At 49.2% G+C, this 19026-nt stretch overlaps 1 protein-coding gene across 1 annotated transcript in view; it reads right to left on the reverse strand.

Annotated features, from left to right (window-relative positions):
- Positions 1 to 19026, reverse strand: part of RYR2 (ryanodine receptor 2) — a 558936-nt gene that overhangs the window by 193260 nt on the left and 346650 nt on the right. Inside the window, exons 29-37 of the mRNA XM_054584705.1 lie at positions 18149 to 18357; positions 17331 to 17683; positions 15626 to 15740; positions 14580 to 14740; positions 12632 to 12791; positions 12172 to 12258; positions 10618 to 10844; positions 5388 to 6168; positions 2750 to 2950 (exon numbers count right to left, since the gene is read on the reverse strand). Of these exons, the coding sequence (XP_054440680.1) occupies positions 2750 to 2950; positions 5388 to 6168; positions 10618 to 10844; positions 12172 to 12258; positions 12632 to 12791; positions 14580 to 14740; positions 15626 to 15740; positions 17331 to 17683; positions 18149 to 18357 (2294 nt within the window). The remainder of the gene's footprint in view (positions 1 to 2749; positions 2951 to 5387; positions 6169 to 10617; positions 10845 to 12171; positions 12259 to 12631; positions 12792 to 14579; positions 14741 to 15625; positions 15741 to 17330; positions 17684 to 18148; positions 18358 to 19026) is intronic.

Here is a 19026-nt window from a genome sequence, read left to right on the forward strand (position 1 = left end):
AGTGGTACCAACCCCTCTCACAGCTGAAAACCCATGTGCAACTCACATCAACCCTCCGCACACGTGGGTTCCCAACTGCAGACTGAAAGTACAGGAGACCCCAGAACAACATGGGTTTGAACTGCACAGATCCACTTACACACGAATTTTTTTTTTAGAGACACAAAGGAGAAGGATAATGCATTGTATTTACTTGTATCTTAACCCTGTTTGTTGTTTTTTTTTCTTTCTGCCAAAATTTCATTCTTTTGCCTTTAAATTCTTTCTGTTTAAAGAACACCCTTTAGGCATTCTTTCAGGGTGGTCAGCTACAGTCAAATTTTCACAGGGTTCCTGCCTCCATTTGACAAGGTCTTGATTTCTTTCCCTGTCATTTCTGGGGATATTTCTCTGGGCATAGAATTCTGGGCTGACAGTTTGTTTTCTTTCAGCTCTTGAAAAATACGCCCCTTTCTTCTGGCCTCCACGTTTTCTAAGCAGAGATCCAGCCACTCAAATTACTTTTCTCCTAAAGGTATCATTTCTTTCTCACTACTTTCAAGATTTTTTCCTTTGTCTCTGGTTTTCAGAAGTTTCACTACGATATGCCTTGGTTTAGATTTCTGTGGGTCTCCTGTTTGGAGTTTACCCAGCTTCTTGAATCTCTTTCTGTATATCTTTTGTCACATTTGAGAAGTTTTCAACCGTGAGTTTTCCAAGCATTTCTTCAGCTCACCCTTTGTCTCTCAGCCCTGGGACTTCAGGCCTCCCTGTTACGTTGATGTTGCTCCCTGAGGCATCTTTGATTTCTTTCAGTCCATTTTCTTCTTTTCAGGACCATAATTTCTTCTGTTCTTTCTTCAATTCAATGATTCTTTCCTCTGTCTCCCCATTTGCTGTGAAGTCCATCTACTGAGGGTTTTTAAGTTCTGATATTACTTTCATTTCTAAAATTTCCATTTGGTTCTTTCTAGCCTCTATTTATTTGCAGAGACTTCTTTTCATTTTGAAGCAGTTTTATAATGGCTGCTTTAAATGGTTTGTGAGATAATTTTAACATCTTTGTCATCTCAGAGTTGAGGTCTATTACTTATAGTTTTCATTCAAGTTTTTTCTGGTTCTTGGTATGATGAGTGATCTTCAGGGGAAACCTGGACATTCTGGCACTGTGTTATGGGACTTTGGGCCTTATTTAAACATCCTGAGATTATGTGGCTCAAGAAGAGCGTTGGGTGCTTCGTCACTGCCAGGTGGGAGTGGAAGCCCATCCCCCACTTGGCCTGCCTGGACCCACGAAGGAGGGGGGACCTGCGCCCACGGCAAGGCTGGGTGTCCCAGTGCCTCTCACGCACTCACGCAGCCCTGGCTGGTGCCTCTGCTTCTGGGGCCTCTGCTGACACCGTGGGGGGCCTTGGGACGGAGCACCTGTCCCCCTCCCCCAGGAGAGGCTGGAAGGCTGGGACCCTCACGCCACAATGCTGCTGGGGTGGGGGCTGGGCTCCAGGGCTTGCTGTGGCATTCGGCTGGAGGCATGCAGTTAACAGCTAAGCGTTTTCTGTCTTCCTAGAAACAGTTTCCCTGGTTTCACGCCACACAGAAGGCTTTCTTGGGGGGCTTTCCTTGTCTAGGCTACCGGCATTCTGGGTGCCTGGCTTCTTAGCGCCAAGTGTGGGACAGTCTAAGGCAAAACGAAAGCCCAGGAGCTCTCCGCCAGGTTGTTCCTCCAGTTCTGAGCCCTGTACCCAGTCCCCTTTCCTCCCTCTGTCTTTCAGAGGCCTGCCGTGCTCTCTGTAACCCCGGGGTGACGGCTGTCCTGCGCAGGCAGAACAGCGAAGGCACACCTACCGCACCCCTCCAGAGGCAGCAGCCTCACACGCGGAGTGGCCGGGGAGCAGCTGGGCTTGTCCTCTGCTCAGCAAATGGTGTTTACAGCATAAGCCACACTCTGTCCCTCCCCTCAAAGAAATTACATTTTGCTGAGAAAAGTAAATTCTGCAGCTAGTCCCTAAACACTGGCATCTTGAATCTGGGGGGAAACGGTAAGAGTAAGATACTGAAGACACCATTGAACTTCTCACACTATGAGTCCCCTTCTGAGGAAGATTCCAGAAAACCCAGGTCCCCAGACTCGCTCACTGTTTGGTTCAGGTACATGTCTGTGGTTCTGCTGTACCCTCGGGAGACCTGTGTTTGGAGCTAAACAGGAGGAAAAACCACAAACGGGGGAGCAATCATCCAGCAAGAATGGTGGCCGTGACATTTGGTTCTTCTTCCAGGGATGGACCAAAGAGAAGGTGTCTTCTTTGTAAAGTATAAAAATGTCTAACCACTATGCTATACACCTGAAACTAATGTAAAATAATATTGAATGTCAGCTGTAAATGAACAGTAAGGAAATAAACACATATTTAAAATAAGGAGTGTTGAGCACTGCATCCTAGGAGTCAAGGGTCCCTGTCGGCAGTGGGACTGGGCCGGCCACGGCCACCCACCGGCGGCTGCACACCATGCCGTCGGCAGACCCCAGGACGCAGCGCACTGGCCTCCTCGGCGAGGCCACTGTACACCTCACTGCGTCTAGTAAGTCCCTTACTTGTTCAAACTAGCCAAGTGGATTCACTGGTGAAACTAAGAACACTGACTACGCCAACCTGGCCAGTTTAAAGAGAACAGGGGAAAATGCACTGCGACTTATAATTGTGCAGCGCATGCATCCTGAATGAGCGACAAGCCAAAGCGAAAAGGAAGAATTTTCCACTCATCCTTGTACCTGTTCCTGAGGTGGGGACCTGAATTCCTTTGTCTTCCTGGCTGTGAGCGCGGCCGACATGTTTAAGGCTTGCATAACTTCATTATAGCGGAAGCGCTGGTTGTCTTGCAGCTTAGCGACAAAGTCATCCGAAAAGGCCACAATGGCTTCTATCCGGTGTCGGACCTGGCAGTCGCAGAGGTACTGAAGGAGCAGGCACATCTAAGAAGACAATTAAAAAGACACGAAATCTGAATCTTGAAATAGTTTATGGGTAGCTAATCAAAATCCGGGCCGAGGTGCCCAGCTGCCAACTCTGCTCCCTTACAAACAGAAGCCTGGTTTGGGGCAGCAGGTCCCTTGGAACGAGACGGAACCCACCTAGGCCACAATGGCAAAGGCAGGCCCCGGTGGGGGGCACTCCCCGGGCTGGCCCCTCCGCAGCCATCGTGCTGAGGTTAGTGAGGGAGGTAAGAAGTCCGCCTGTGGTCTCCTGGGAAAGACTCTCCATCATTAACGACAGGCTGGAACACTCTGTTCTCAAAGTGAGAGTTACCGGGTCACGGCGCACTCACTGGAGAAAGAGGGGTTACACCCTTAGGATGAAAACCACGGACTAGGCAGCACAGTAGGACCCTGCGTTCTGGGTTCGAATGGCACCATTGAGTTCTACCAGTTCTAGGGCTGTCTACCTCTGGACTTTGCACATAGTTAATTTAGTGGTTTTATGGCATAGTCCCTAAATGGCTAACTGGATATTCTCTTACAGGAAGCTGAAAGGGTTTTTACCTGTATAGTAAGGCCTTAGAGACATGCCAACCAGAAAATGTTATGCCCGAGTTTAGGAAAACATTTAAATACACTAATACCAATTGTGATTCAATACAAGGCACTATTAAAAAAGCCTTTAAAACGCTTGATGTCACCATTCATGAAAGCCATTTCTGTCAATGGTGGCTCTAAAGTAGCCCTGCTCTATGCCCCCTCCTTGGTATGAGTGCCAGCCCTCGGCCTGGGCCTGCGTGACAGCCTCCTGACCCCGTCTGCCCTGGACCAGCCGGTCTCTCCCTCTTCCCTGTTTTACTCATGGCTGCTGCACTGTGATTTCAGGATGAAATTTTCTTCCTGAAACTCTTCATAGGTTTTAATTGCACTTAGACTAAAATTCATAATCCATCACGTGGCTCCCATCAATGTGACCCGCCCTCGGCCTGTCCCACCCTCTCTCCTCGGCCACGGCTGAAGCCACACGGCCTCTTCCTGCTCAGGGCTTGCGGTGCCGCAGGCTCTGCGTGCAGAGCTCCTTGCCCACACACACACACACTAGTTGGACCTCAGCCAGAGGCCTCCCCTGTCTCTCTCACAGCCTCCTATTAACCCTTCCTACCCTTCTCGTCACCCATCCTATTCCCTCAGGCCGGGTCACTAGCATAGGCAGCAGCAAGGTATTTGACAGAAGTGCGTCAGCAAGTGTCTGGTTCCCTGCAGGACCACGCTTCTGGAAGGCGGGGCTCCCCTCTGCCTCCCCCAGCACAAGCACCTGGCTCAGCGGGAGGCCTGCCTGCGGGATGGAGAGGGAAGCAGCGCGCCAGCGACGCACACGCCCAGGTGGTCCCAGTAGACCAAAGGGGCTGAAGAAAGGTGCTCAGACAGCTTGAGCACAAAGACAGGCCATGCCTGCGCTTCCTCAGGAACACACACAGAAAGTGACACCTGGCTGCAGGACAAGTGCCCTGAGGTTGGCAAGATGCGGGAGGGGTAGGAAAGGGTCCAAATCCCTTGGATTTCAGGCATTCCAACAACACATGGGGAGATGCATGTGCAGAAACCAAAGGAGAGGCACGCGGAATGGGGACGGGCCTGGAGCAAGGAGAAGAGCTGGCAGACAGAAGCCCGTGTCCTTGGCCTTCAGACAGACACATGCATACACTCAGACACACAACTGTATGCACACAGAAATATACACACACGTGCATGCATGTGCGCATAAACACACATGCACAAAATATACTCACATAAACATACACAACCACACATATCCATACACACATGCACACAATACAGACACAAATATGTGTATACATACCCCATACACAACTATACACACACAGAAATGTACATGTACACACATACACATAACTATCCACACAAATACATATACACAAATGGACACACACATACACATACATAACACAACTGCAGACACATGCAAAGATATACACACACAAATATACAGATACACAATGCACAACTATACACATACACCCAAAATATACATATACACACAACTATACAGATACACATACACACATAAACACATCTGTACAAATATACATACACACAGTGATAGGCCAGACTATCAGACATGTATAGCAGACAGGTCTGTATCTGGCCAAGAAAACCACTTTGGTAAATATACTACATTTATCTTTTATTACCTATAATAAATTGACTCAATTGGAAAGTTCATTAAATCCATTCCAAATAATAAGAAAATCAGATTCATGGGTCCCAAAACACAACTGGACATCAGTTAGCTTTCCAGTCAACTACACGACACAGGAACACACACACAAAGAACGGCCTCGGTGCCGCGGCCTTCTGCAGCCCTGCGCCCCCCGCCCCTCCCCGCGCCGCTCGCCCGCGGCTCCCCCCTCACCTGCAGCTTCACGGGCTCAGGCAGCTTCATCTGCAGCAGCCCCTCTGCTGCATCTCCACGTGCACCCTCGAGCCTGGCGTCATCGGTGCGGGGCTCCACGGGTGGCGCCTGCTGCTCTTCCTCCGGGACGGCCTCCTTGAACACCCGGGGCTCTATCAGTTGCAGGATGTGCTTCAGGTCCTCGCCTTGGAAGATACCCATGGTGAGCAGCGTGTAGAAGAGCTTGATAAGTGGCACGAAGAGGAACTCGGTGGTGCCTCCTACAGGGTCCCGCGCCCGCAGCCCGCCCTCCCGCACAGCCTCAGTCAGCATCTGCATCGTCTTGGCCTTGAGTGTGTCCAGTGGGAACTCGGGGCTGTCCTGGTAGCAGTCGTGGTTGAGGCTCACGAAGCTGGGCGAGGAGAAGCGCATGCGCGGCCGCAGCGAGGTGCTGAGGCCAATGCCGGGCAGCCCGTGTTCCTTGTGCTCGTCCGGAAAGAGCGTGATGCTCTTGGTCTCGTCGGTCATAGGCACGATGAACTCGTTGTTCATCATGAGCCGGGCGGTGGCATAGGCGCTCAGGTGGATGTCGATGAGCAGGTCGTAGTAGCCAGTGCGCAGCAGGCCGGGCATGTACTTGCTCTCAATGGCGTAGAGCAGCTGCGCCTCGTCCACGTGGCTGCAGAGCGCATGCGCCACGCGGTGGTTGCCCAGGGCGCACACAGCCGAGTAGAGCCGCAGGGTGTGCGAGTGGAAGCGCAGCAGCTCCTCCTGCTCCGTCAGCTCCAGGATGTCCACGGACCTGCGGGGAGGGGCACCCTCAGTCACGGGGGAGCCTGGGAGCTCACGCACACACGCTCTCTCCGGCTCCCCGCCCTCTCCCGTGGCGTGCGAATGGCAGCATAGATCGCTTAATAAGCAGTGCTACGCGTTTTACGAGAGTTCTTCTATACAGAATTTTATGTTGAAAATTTCCACCCACTCCTGCCTGTACCCTCGTCATCGTCCATGCTCCCGAGGTCGGGGCACCTCTCAGATACTTGGGTCTCAGCCTGCACCTGGGGACCCCCTCCGTTCAGAATGTGAGCACTCCTTGAAAACCCCAAGTCTCATTTCCAACTGGCTCACTGGTTTCCAGCACCCAGAAAACTCGGCCTTAGATTCAGGAGTCTGCACCCTTTTCTCAGGCCTGTGAGCTATCCGCCTAAGCAGCCAGAGCAGGAAACTGGACTGATTCCCCGGACACAGCCTCCCTTCGGCCGACCTCCCTCACAGACCGCACGCATGCCGCCTGCTCTCCACCAGGTGTGCCGCCCCCGGCCCCGGAAACACACACTACAGTGACATTGTCACTGAGGAAAGCTCCTGCTGGGAAACGGAGTTCACACCCGCTCCTAATTCAGGTCATTTTGCTTCTGCCACAAACCATGACCTTTCAACACATAAAACATCAAAAATAGGGCCAGAATATGCCTAAAGTCTTTCCTTTGAGAATAGAGTCCATTTTAAGAACTCCTTTAGAGGAGCCACGGCTCCTTTAGAAAGGGGTCCTTGGCGAGGCTGCCACAGAAGCTCATCAGAATGGGGCTGCCACACACTCGTTCACCAACATCAGCTCGTTCCCAGAACCCAGCCGGGGACTCAGGAGGTACCGAGCAGTCACCATTTGGTGCTCGGCTTTGTCAGACCCCAGCCACTCCATTATCCTGCCCATACCCAGCCACTGTGTTGGGGTGCCTGGGTCACAGGCATTAACATGAAAAGCCACCGTGGCTCTATGGTGCAGTTGGTCCAGACGCCACCTCCCAACTCTCAGAATTGGAAGCTTCCTGCACTAAAATCTGAAAGCAAACGATTACCCACCACACAACCGCGGGACCCGCTGCCAGCACCCGATTCTTGGAGAGGTACCGATGAGCAGCCCCGCCTGCAAAGCATGGTGGACAACGACCTCCAGGTCTTAGCCGGACTTCGACCCCCGGGGAGACAGTCCCCCGCCTTGCAGCCGGGAGGAAGGTCAAATGCACAGATGTGTTCACTGCAGCAACACCGACTGCCTGCACTGCAGGCTCTTCCTGAAGGACACGGTGTCTCCCTCACGACACGCCAGAAACGTGGAAGGACTACAAGTCTCCCTGTTGCTGCCGCTCCTGACCCATGCCCCACCCATTTCTCGCACGGCGATTCCCTTTGAACACACCTCTTCCTTCCAGACCACACTCTAAGGGGAGGGTCAGGTCTGCTGCTCACCCCGTGTTGTATCCAGGGCAGGAACACCACGGGCACTCACGCACGTGTGTGCAATGCAGGAGAGAATTCTGCAGGATTTGTAGTCTGCATCTCATAATTTCAACTCACAACAGGGCAAACCAAGGCACACACCTCAACTAATTTCGTTTGTCTTCCCTTGTAGTAATATTCATACTTTAATGGATTATGGCTTTAAGTGGAGGACCGCAAAAGAAATGACGCGTTATGTTATCTGCTGTGAGGACGATGGCACACACATAATGCAGCACCTGCTTAGGCCAGGCTGTGGGTTACGCTGCCGTCGGTGGACACTCCCCGCCCGCTTCCCTGAGGCTGGGTAACCCTATCTGCTCCACTTCCTTGGGGCCTGACTAAATGACCGGCTGTGCCCACAAAACCCAAGCGGACCCAACGCCTGCAGCGGGCGCCGAGAAAACTCTTAGAGGCCTGCAGTGTCTGCTGGTCCTCCTGGACAGCCACCCTCGGCCATGCAAATGACCCGTCCCGGATCGGGGCTGCCCGCCAGCTGGCTCTCAGGGTCAGAAGTAGCCAGGGCCACGCTACAGTCCACCCCCAGTCTGGGCAGAGCTGCAGGGGACCCAGGACCCGTGCAACACGAGCAAGGGATGCTTATTTGCAGCCACTGAGGTTTAGGGGTGATCACTGCATAAAAGCTGACTGATGCAACTTCCTGTACTCCTTCAAGTCCCCAGGGGATGACTCAGTATCACTCTTCTTCACTCAGTACTACAGCGTGTCAGTTACACACCAAGCACCGTGCACGGGTGACAGCAGGTGGCCCAAACAGACACGACTCCTGTCCGCAGGGGGCTTGCTGTCCGGCGGAGACGTGAAAACAGAGGGCTCACGCACATCTCCTGTGACCCCAAATTCTAAAATGGTAACTACTTGCCATGCTACAATTGTTTGGGGTATGAGAAAAAGATTCTGCGCACAGCTAGTTGGCATTTATTTCCCTTTTGGAATTTGAATTTGAAACTCATCAGATCTTCCTTTGGCTTCCAGGAAGCCCGAGGCCAGCGTGGAACCGGACCCGACCAGCCACACAGAGCAGTGTTTAGTGACTGCCTGCCGAGCCCCGGCTTTGCCGCTCCCGCTTTGTTCTCTGCAACCTCATCCCCGGGGCACTTTCTTAGGCATTTGCATTGTATACATTTTAGGAAACTGACTCAAATGCTTTGGGCGTAGGAAGAGTTTAAATTATCCATTCCCTTGTCACCAGTAATTAATATAAATCATCCACAAATTTGTCACAGGTAATTCATATGAATTCTAAGTTACTCCGACAGGAGCATATGTTGGGTGTCTGACTGTGGCATGCCCACATATTAATTAGTATCCTAAAATTCTCCGCTTAGTAGAGAGATAATATTTCCCCTCACAAAGAAAAATTCCTTCCCAAATGTTATCTTTCTTTTGGTTGCCGAGTAATTCTTTTTAAACCAGATGCTAATTTCCAATAAACGTTTTCTTGCATAAAATAAGAATGAAATTAAAATAAAATTCAGTCATCTAAAGAGAACATTGTAAATGACACATATTTCTAACTATTTCACTTAAAATAGGTAAATATTTAACATACACATACATCTACCTGCCTAGATTTTCCTTTGGGTTTCTTTTAAAATATCTTTGATATAATTTACATATGATAAAATTTATGTATATACAATATATAATTCCCCGGTTTTAGTATATTCACGGATTTGTGCCACCAGAACCACAGCCTGTGTTCCAAGCACTGTCCTCGCCCCACGAGAAATGCGGCGCCCGCGGGCGGCCAGCCCCAGGCCCCCAGCCCTGAGCAGCCATCACTCTTCCTTCCGGCCACAGAGCCGCAGTCATGGCTTTTCAATGAAATGGAATCCTGCAAATATGCAGCCTTAGTGAATGGCTTCTTTAATTTGATAAAATATTTTAAGCTTCGCCTATTTTAGAGCATGTATTACTTCATCCCCTTGTATTTTTGCCGAATAGCACCGTCTGGAGAGACCACACTGTACTTCCTGATGCCCCCGTTGCCGGGCGTTTGGGCTGCCCCCCTCTTCGGCTGCTGTGACTCAGGCTGCTCTGAATGTGGGCGCACGGCCTTTGGTGCCGTGCGGCCGTATCTTCATTTCTCCAGGGTACATACTCGTTGTGAGTGAAACGGATGGGTCATATGGCACGTCGACATTTAACTTTTTGAGAAACTGACAAGCTGTTTCCCAAGACACACACTGAATTTTAAAGCTATTAAAATTTCTTTTAAATGCCAAGCATGTCTAAATATGCACAATGGGCCTATCTCCTGCCGCTGTTCTAAGAGTGAAGACTTCAAATACAAGAACAGCAAATGTTCATCTTTGCATTTTCCATGCAGTGTTTCCACTCTGTGACTGCACTTTTTGACGGTATTTTGGGAGGCCAGTCTTGGCCCAAAACGCAGCACCTTCTTATCACGAGGCTGCTGAAATGAACCCTCGCAGCCTCAAGGGCTATCGCACAGGAAGCTGCGACTCACGAAGCCGCCGGTGCGTGCAGGCCGCGCTCCGTGTCACCACAATCGCTGTCTAGAGCGCAGGTCCACCTGCTCCCAAAGCTCTCAGCCTATTTTCAGTTTTCTTTCATTCATGTCACACCGTCAAACAGAGGGTTAAACTGCCTTCTGTGATTCCGTCTCTAACACCCTGCAGTTGTACGACACCGTTTCACTCCCGAAGCCCCGAGTCAGCCTGCGGGGCGCCCCCAAGACCTTCCTTGCTGCTGCCATGAAAAAGCAAGGGAGCAGAAAGGAACAGTGCCCTCCCAGGCTGCCTCTTCTACAGCGGCATCATCGCTATTTCAGGAACATGGTTGGGAAAATGATGGAAACTTGGAACATGTAAAATAATGCCTCTGTTGGACACAAGAAATAAGGTCTTTTTAAACCTCACTGTGTGTCCCCGGCGCCCCCCCCCCCCCCCGGAGCCCCTGGGACGGTGCCAGAGCACCGGCGGACCTGTTCTCCTCGGGGATGTGCAGGGACATGAACTGCAGCGGGTCCACGCACTGCACCAGCCAGCCCTGGCGCTCGCTGATCCGGGACACGTCCACCTTCAGGAACTGGTTGGGCATTCGGCTCCACAGGACGTGCGACAGGAACTGCACGTGGAGGCGCGGGGGGCACTGAGGCACAGGGTTTCTGTGCTCGCTCTTGAAGAGTCCCGCCGAGAGGGGCATCACGTTCTAGGACAGGAAGCAGACGAAGGCCGTTAGGACACTCCCTGAGGTACCGGCGACTAGAATTCTGCAGAACAGGCCATACACTTAGGACCTGCTGCATGTCGGCTGAAGTCAATACAAGAAACACAGGAAATAAGTCTGAAACTCCTGAAAGGAGAAAATATGAGGGACAGAAATGCCTCGCAGTCCAGGGCAGACACCGGTGTGGGGAGGTGACTGCCACACCCTCGCTGGCCCTGGAGAAGGCGGGTGCAGCCAAGGGCCCCCACACCGCTCAGACTGGCCCCCCAGGCTGCTGGCAGTGCCACCTTCCTGGAACCAGGTCTCCTGCTTGTGGCTGCATTAGCATCTGTTCCGTGTACGCACTAAGCATTTCTGTTAACCCTTGATTCTTCCTTCGCCGAGAGTCCCTGACTCCAATTCATCAACAAGTGTCAGTTCAATTCTCTGTCAAATTCTGTTAACTTCTCCTCTCGAACACCCTCCCCTCTATCACTGCGCCCCCCCCACCCCCGTCCTCTCCCGCGTACACGGCATCACGTTGTTGACCTGCGCTGCTACCGCCGGCCCTCCCGCTGGGAGCGCCGAGGCCTCTCCCCGGTCAGCACTGACGTTCTTCCCCCAACGCTTGATCACGCTCAGTCTCCCGCCTCACATTTCTGGGGGGCGGCCCTGCACGTAACAGGAGCCGGTTTCGCAGCACGGCCTGCCCACGCGGCCTGGGGCGCTCCTGTGCGCGCTCACCCCCAGCCACATCAGAAGGCGCCTCTGGCACGGCGCACTGCGTGCCTCAGCGCGGCACTTTCACGCGTGCGTATCTCTGCCTTCTGTCGCCCCGCCCCCTGTCAGTGTCCCCAGGTCTCCTGTGCAGCAGTTAAGGACCAACCAAACGTCCCCTCTTCCTGAAGCTTTTCCTGACCCACCCCACGCAACGTAGCTGTTCTTTCACTGATGTCCCCAGAGAACCCGTCCACACCTGCGCCCCGCGCATCCCCAAGGAAGCCCCGCCTCAGCTCTGTGAGCCCGGCCGCCAGCTCGCCTGCAGTTCCATGATTACCAAGCTGTATGTAATTTTGCATTTGTGTTCTGTATAAGCCAAGTTTTACTGACAATTATATTTATGATGAATGAAGAGGATGAATTTTTAATTACATTCTCCTAATGACCTGAAATAGACTATAGAATTTTTAAACATGGCTAACTTTCTTTTACAAAACAGTTTATAGGGTTAATAGCAGTACTAATAAAATACTGAATTCATTTAAGAAGTAAATGTTATTCCCTAACAGAACACAATCCACATATAATACCAAGAGTGAGTCTTTCTTACCTTTATCCTTCCCAACTCAAACTGAAAAACGTTGGGACTTGTAGCTTGTGCAAAAACCGCAGGGAACAACTTGGTACTTGGCTCCACCTTAAAGAAACCAATGAATTTAATAATAAATTCACTGTAAAGGAAGGAACAGAAAGAAAACGCTGTCTTCACAACAACTAAGGAATACTTCACAAAAGGGAACCGGAGATGTGTCCTTTCTCTCACGCGATACTGTCTTCCAATAGTTGCTAGGAGCCTTTCGCTTCTTTACTACACAAGCACTTACGGAGGGAAGGACTCGGCGCCCCAGAGGGCACACGGCACAGCTCATACTCAAGCAGAAGTAGAACACCTAATTAACTCGTTTCTGTTTTCATTTCTTTCTAGTTTATTTTTTGATCTTACAAAATGCATTCTCCTCTAATGGGTAGCAAGGCTTCCCTGCAGAGAGGCAGACCGCGCCCACCGGTACCTGGTAGTAGGTGCTCAGCTCCTTGCCGTTGGCCGTGAAGGTGAGCAGCCCGCTGGCGGCGTCCACCACGCAGCCGATCTCCAGCCCGTTGTTGTTGCGTCCCTGCCCGGGGCTCATGCTCTCGCCCGCACACACCATGTAGCAGTTGCTGCGTTTGATGCTGAATTTCAAAAAACATTTTGATCTTTGTACGACCACGTGGGTAACAGAAAGCATGTGTATCTTGCAAACTAAACCTAAATTATGCTGCGCAAGCAACAAGCTCATGCTGTGATGGGAGAGGTGCACATGGGCCCGAGTCTGTGACTCCGAGCAGAACTTCACCGGCGCCAGGGGGCGCTCTGAATCAGGTCTTACGCGTCCCTAAGTCCACGCCTAATGGAGACAGGTCAACAAGCTGGAACCAGGTAAGAACTGACCTGCACCTTCCCTCCAAAAACTCAAACCAAACTGGGCCTTTTTCTGAAGTTCAAAAAAGTTTATTTAATAATCATCCAAATTTGTAATTTTCGTTCTCACAGGTTTTGTTGTTTTTTAACCACTGTTCTGAGGTGAGAAGCATTCATTTTTAAACACTATCAGAGTCCTTAGGAAAATTCTGTCATGAGCCATCAGTCATTCAATATCTTTACAATTTGGCTGAAAACATATCCGTTCATGGACAATTCCCAGTGATCTCTTATGAGAGACAGACTGAGCTACAATATGCACAAAATCAGTAGTATTAAACACAAACCCCACCTGAGTTCTACCCTCACCAAAACCTTCACCAAAGATGGTAACAAAACTTAAGTTATTTGTGCTTTGTCTGCCACTATACAGTAGCTATATTAATGAGATCGGCAAAAAATAAAAAATAAAAAAAAATGTCAAAGGCAGGCAAAGAACAAGAAGATGAGATACTGTCAGTTTCTGAATAATCAAAAGTCAACTGTGTTTCTTTGCACCACTTACGTAAGAGTCAACAGCCCTCATCTAGACTGTTCCTACACCAAAATCATCTATTTGGTCGCTTGTCACTAGATGGAGTTATTTCCTTATGTTGTCGCCTTCTCCGGTTAGCAAACACATCCCCCCCAGGGCAGCCCTGGAGACAGGAGGCTCGGGGCCCCGCACTGCCGTGAAGCGCCCTCGCTGGACCTTTCTGCCAGGCCCACTGACTCAGGGTCTAAGCTCCAGTGTCTCAGGTGTCGAACCCTGAAGGCAGGAGAGCGAGCTTCTAGTCACCAAAAATGAGGAGCGGAGATAAAAGAAAAGCCACGTATGGAGGACTATTTCTACGAGACCTGTCACAGCGGATCAGAGAGGATGCACGGGCACAAAAGGTAGATGCAAGTGGTCAGATCTTCTCTTGGCTAGTTCTGCAAGGAAGATAGCCTTCTTCACTTTTTTGAAGGTTTGGTTTGAGTTTGTTTTACAAATGAGAAAGGATGGCACAGAAAGTGTAACTGACTTACCCAAAGCCACACAGCAAGTCAATGGCCAAGCTGAGGAAAGAACCCACTGCTCCTCAGTCCAAGTTCAAATGTGTCCACCTGGTCTACACCACGAGCCCCTCACATCTCCGACTGTCTCCCCACCACAAACCAGCTCCCACCATACGTATCGGACCATGTGCTAACTGCCTCATGTTCACCCGTCCACAGCCCCAGCCCGAAGGCTGAGGATCGTAACCCAGTGTTAGTCTCGTACAAGGCCACCTGAAGAACACAGGATTGTTACCCAGAAAGAAGCACTGCTCTCACTTTAGAATGGTTCTCACTTTAAATATACTCAGATTCCTCACTGGCTTGCATGAGCAACAGAAAGAGTGCTGATATTAAGGTTTTGATTATATTGCTCTTATAAGTAGAAATATTACCCTGGGCATGAAATCCAAGACAAAAAATTCCTGGGTGTATCAACATTTTCATCCGATGCCATTGGCAAGAAATGGAGAACAACCAACCTTTCGTGCACTTTTCCTTTTTCGTCTCCGAGAGTAACGGTTACTGTGCGAACTCGGTCCAAGTCGAAGCATGTGTCGTACTGGTGGAAGTCAGATGTGATCCAGCCCACCCAGACGCTGGCCGGTTCTTGTCCAGGGAAGATTCTCACTGAGTAATAGTACTGTCAAGACAGCAAAACTAGGCGTTGGCAAGGAAAATGAAATGAAACTTCAACCTGCAATGTCTTTGAATTGCCAAAGACTATATTTATTTTAAATCATCGAGCCTAATTAAAATGCTATTGGCACCAAGGACTAACACTGCAAAATAAGAGTTTTAAAACAGAGATCCTGAATTAAACTAGAAATAGTAGGAAAAAGAGAAAAGACTATGTGAGCAAACATGGTAAATGATTTGATACTTTTATAGTCCCAAGTGTGTATGCGTGTGTTGTGAGCACACATGTATCATGCATGCCATATGTGTGTGTACATATACAGTATAGCTATGTAATGAAATCACCAACTGTTAGGCAGGTACACTTCAAACTCTGCCAGTGTGCACAGCACGCTGATCTATGCCAGAGAGTCACACCTGCCATCTACCTGTGAATGCACTTCACCTATCCTGGCGCAAATGTGCAATATAGTCACATCTTAAAATCACCTTAACTATCTATTTTTTTTCCATTTCCCATTGCCACAAGTTGTTCTGAAAATTTCAAATGACAGGCAGCAAAATTTGATCTCTAAAAAAAATAAGTGATCTTCTTTTAGACATACTACAAAGATGAAAGAATTTATAGTACTTGGAAAAACGAAGTCACAAATTCAAATTTTGCCAAGAAACAAGATGGCAGAATCAGGACTGCAGGCATCAGCAAGGACGCTTCTCCTAAAACAGCTCCCTGACTGCACATACACACATTTTCCACCTTTTAGTCCCCCCAAATAAGCAATTATTTTGAAAACAAGCTTGCTAACTATGACGGCTCCCAGTGGGCTTTCTGAAACACAGGCACACCGAGAGACCAACGAAGCACAGGGCCCGGGCCGCGCCCTCGTACCGTGGACGTCTGCATCAGGTAGTCGTAGTCGTCCCGGTCATCCGCGAGGACGTCTTCAGTGAGCCGCGCGGAGTGGCTTGTGCTGTAATCTGGCTTTGTTTTCCTAAGCAGAAATCTGAAAATATTACAGGACTGAGAATCAGCAACAGTGAACGTTCTGCCCACTTCAAACATGAGCACACAGTCAGTTTAGTGGAGTGATTCTCAACCAGGGTGATTTTACTCCCCAGAGGACTCTGGCAACATCTGGACATATTTTTGGTTGTCACAACGTGGGGATGAGGCCCAAGTGAGTGCCACTGGCATCTAGTGGGGGAGGCCAGGGACGTTGCTAAACATCTTTGAAAGCAGATGGCAGGCTCTCACAACAAAGATTATCCAGCCCAGAGCACGCTGAGGTGGAGAAACCCAGATTCAGTGCAACAAAAAGTGATAGAACAATCTGCTTTCTTGTCTGCAGAAAATACTATTTACAGAGACTATTCTTAAGTTCAACAAGAATGTAAATATAGACATCTTAAAAACTAACTCTTGGGAGAAAATACTTGTCAACCACATATCTGATAAGGGATTAATATCCAGTATATATAAAGAACTCTTAAAACTCAACAACAAAAAACAAAAATGCCAACCCAAAAATGGGCCAAGAATTTGGAAAAAAAAATTTCTCCAAAGATGATCTACAAATGGCCAATAAGAATATGAAAAGATGTTCACTATCACTAATCATCAGGGAAATGCAAATCAAAACCATAATGAGACATCTCACTTCACACCTTATAACTCCTACAAAAAAAAAAAACGAAAGTAACAAGAGTTCACAACAATGTAAATAAATTTGGACCCTCGTACAGTGTGGTAAGATCATAAAATGGTACGACAGCTATGGAAAACAACATGAAGGTTCCTTACAAACTTAAAAATAGAATTACCGTTAATCCCACTTCCAGGTATATATCCAAAACAATTGAAAGTCGGGTCTTGACAAAGTATTTTTATACCCATGTTGATAACAGCACTGTTTGTAATAGCCAAGAGATGGAATCGAGCCAAATATCCATCTATCAATGAATGGATGAGTGGATAAAAAGAAGCGTCCTGTATATGCAATGGCATATGGCTCGGCTTTACAAAGAAAAGAAGTTCTGACACAAGCTGCAGCCTGGATGAACTGTGAGGACGTTGCGCTAAAGCTCATAAGCCAGTCGCAAAGACAAAGGCTGTATGACTCCACTTAAAAGAGGTGCCAGAGCAGGAAAGCTCACAGAGACCGAAAGCAGAGCAGTGGTCCCAAGAGCCTGCAGGGGCTGGAGAGAAGAGGATTTCAGTTTTGCAAGATGAAACTACCGCAAAGGTGTGTTTCACAACAAAGGGAACACGCTCAGGACTGCTGCTCACTTAACTGCGCTGCACACTCCAAGTTTTAAGTCCACTTACAAGTGGTGAAAATGATACATTTTCTTATGTGGGTGTTTTTTTTTACAGTAATGCATGGAAAAATGCATAAAAATGTAACTCGGGATATATTACATCTGTGGTAACAAATCAGATGACAGACAGGTTGCTTCACTGTCCCCAGTAGGGGACGTGTGTATGAAGAAGGGCAAAGGGAAAGGAAAGGCTGGGGTGGGAAATCCCAGACCCCCGCGGTCCCCCGCCCCACCCAACAGGCACACACGGAAACCACTGTGCACAGATCAGCAACCTTTGCTTCAGACGAGAGGGCTTCTCCTGCGCGTAATCTTTGTGGTTATTAAACTCTGGTTTTGGAGCTTCTTTGTCTTTGTCAGCGCGATCGGGTACCAGGTGGCCATGTGCTGTTTTCATCAGAACCTCAAAGTCGGAGTCCGCGTCGTAATCCTCCAAGTCGCTCTTGGGCCCGAAGAGGCCGGCCCCCGGCAGCGCCCCGGCCGCTGGCCTGGAGAAGACCTCCGCACACTCGATGGGCATGCTCAGGCGGTAGAACATGATGTCGGTGCTGCTGTTCTGGGCGCCAAATGACTTCTGCGTGACCTTTAGACACGGGGAGCTGTCCACGGTGCCGTCTATCCTGGTCACCTAGCAAACAAAGAAGTGATGGTTCAATTCCAGCCATCACTGCCGGCTCAGTGGTCCTAAAGACCACTCACGGCACATCTCAGTGCCCCAAACACAGCCAACGCAGCGGGATTTTGTCAGTGAGACAACTGCACAGGGTGAGCACTGTGTTAGACACACTCGTAGCTCTGCTTCTAACTCAGAAGACAGCCTGAGAAATTCATGTTATAACTGTACACATTCAAACAGAGCCTGACACCACCTACACAGAATGAGAATTAATAAGTAAGCATCAGTCTCATCAGCTACTCATCAAGTAGTTAAAATCAAGGCTGATGACCCAATTCTTAGATTCCACTACTATATAACACATCGGCGCCACCATTTTCAGTAAGTGACAATAATTGTTCAATACGAACGCCCATGTGCAAAGATATTGCACTCCTGGTTTTTGGCACTGGTCTGATATTTAATGAAAAAGCAAACCTCAATATGTTCATGGTTTGATGGAACTTGGAGAAACTGAGGAAGCCGCTTGCTTAGCCACATGGTAATGTCTCTGTTCGTATTAACGGCAAATGGTTCATAGCCCTCTTGTAAGCCACAGATGGTGAAATACTTCAAGGTGCTCACGTCCTTGCCGAAGTTCATCCTTCCCACCTGAGCCACCCCAAGGCTGCATACAGGTATGAATCCTAGAAGAAAGAAGAATCCAAATGTTCAGTATGTGACCCTGTCAGTACAGAATGACCAAAAGTATCACTGCAGAATTGCTATCATTTTGAGAGAGGTCCCTACAGTGAAGACAGCAACAGAGTAAAGAGAGAACCAACATTAAGTACTAGTTGTAAGGTCAGAAGAGCAGTATTTGATCTTAGCATCATAATTTACTAACTGCGACCCCCGGACAAGTCCCTCTTCAACCTGGACTTCTGTGAAAGGAGATAAATGCTAAGCAGCCCCACAGTCCTCCAGGACCCCAGGGGACACAGTCACAGAAGGAGCACCGCGTCCCGCAGCCCTGGCTCCGGGGCGCACAGCCCCACTGCAGAGGGGAAGTGAGAAACATAAGAGCCCACGCGGCGGCTCTCCCGTCCGGCTAACCTGAGCGACACAAACCCCCAACTCAGAATTCTTTACACAACACTCAAAGGAAAAAGGACTGGAAGAAACATTTGAAAGGTTTTCATCCACTCATAGCTGCTTTTGACTTTAGAAGAGAATTCTGCTCTTTATTAAAATTTATTTGTTTTTTATTTATTGATTTGAGAGAGAGAGAGGAAGGGGCAGGGGAGAGAGAAAAAAAAACAACACATGCATTTGTTGTTCCAGTTATTTTCACTGGTTGCTTCTTGCATGTGCCC

The sequence above is a fragment of the Pteronotus mesoamericanus genome, unplaced genomic scaffold (assembly GCF_021234165.1).
Source record: "Pteronotus mesoamericanus isolate MK-2021 breed Mesoamerican mustached bat unplaced genomic scaffold, CSHL_Meso_final contig_120, whole genome shotgun sequence".
Classification (NCBI taxonomy): domain Eukaryota; kingdom Metazoa; phylum Chordata; class Mammalia; order Chiroptera; family Mormoopidae; genus Pteronotus; species Pteronotus mesoamericanus.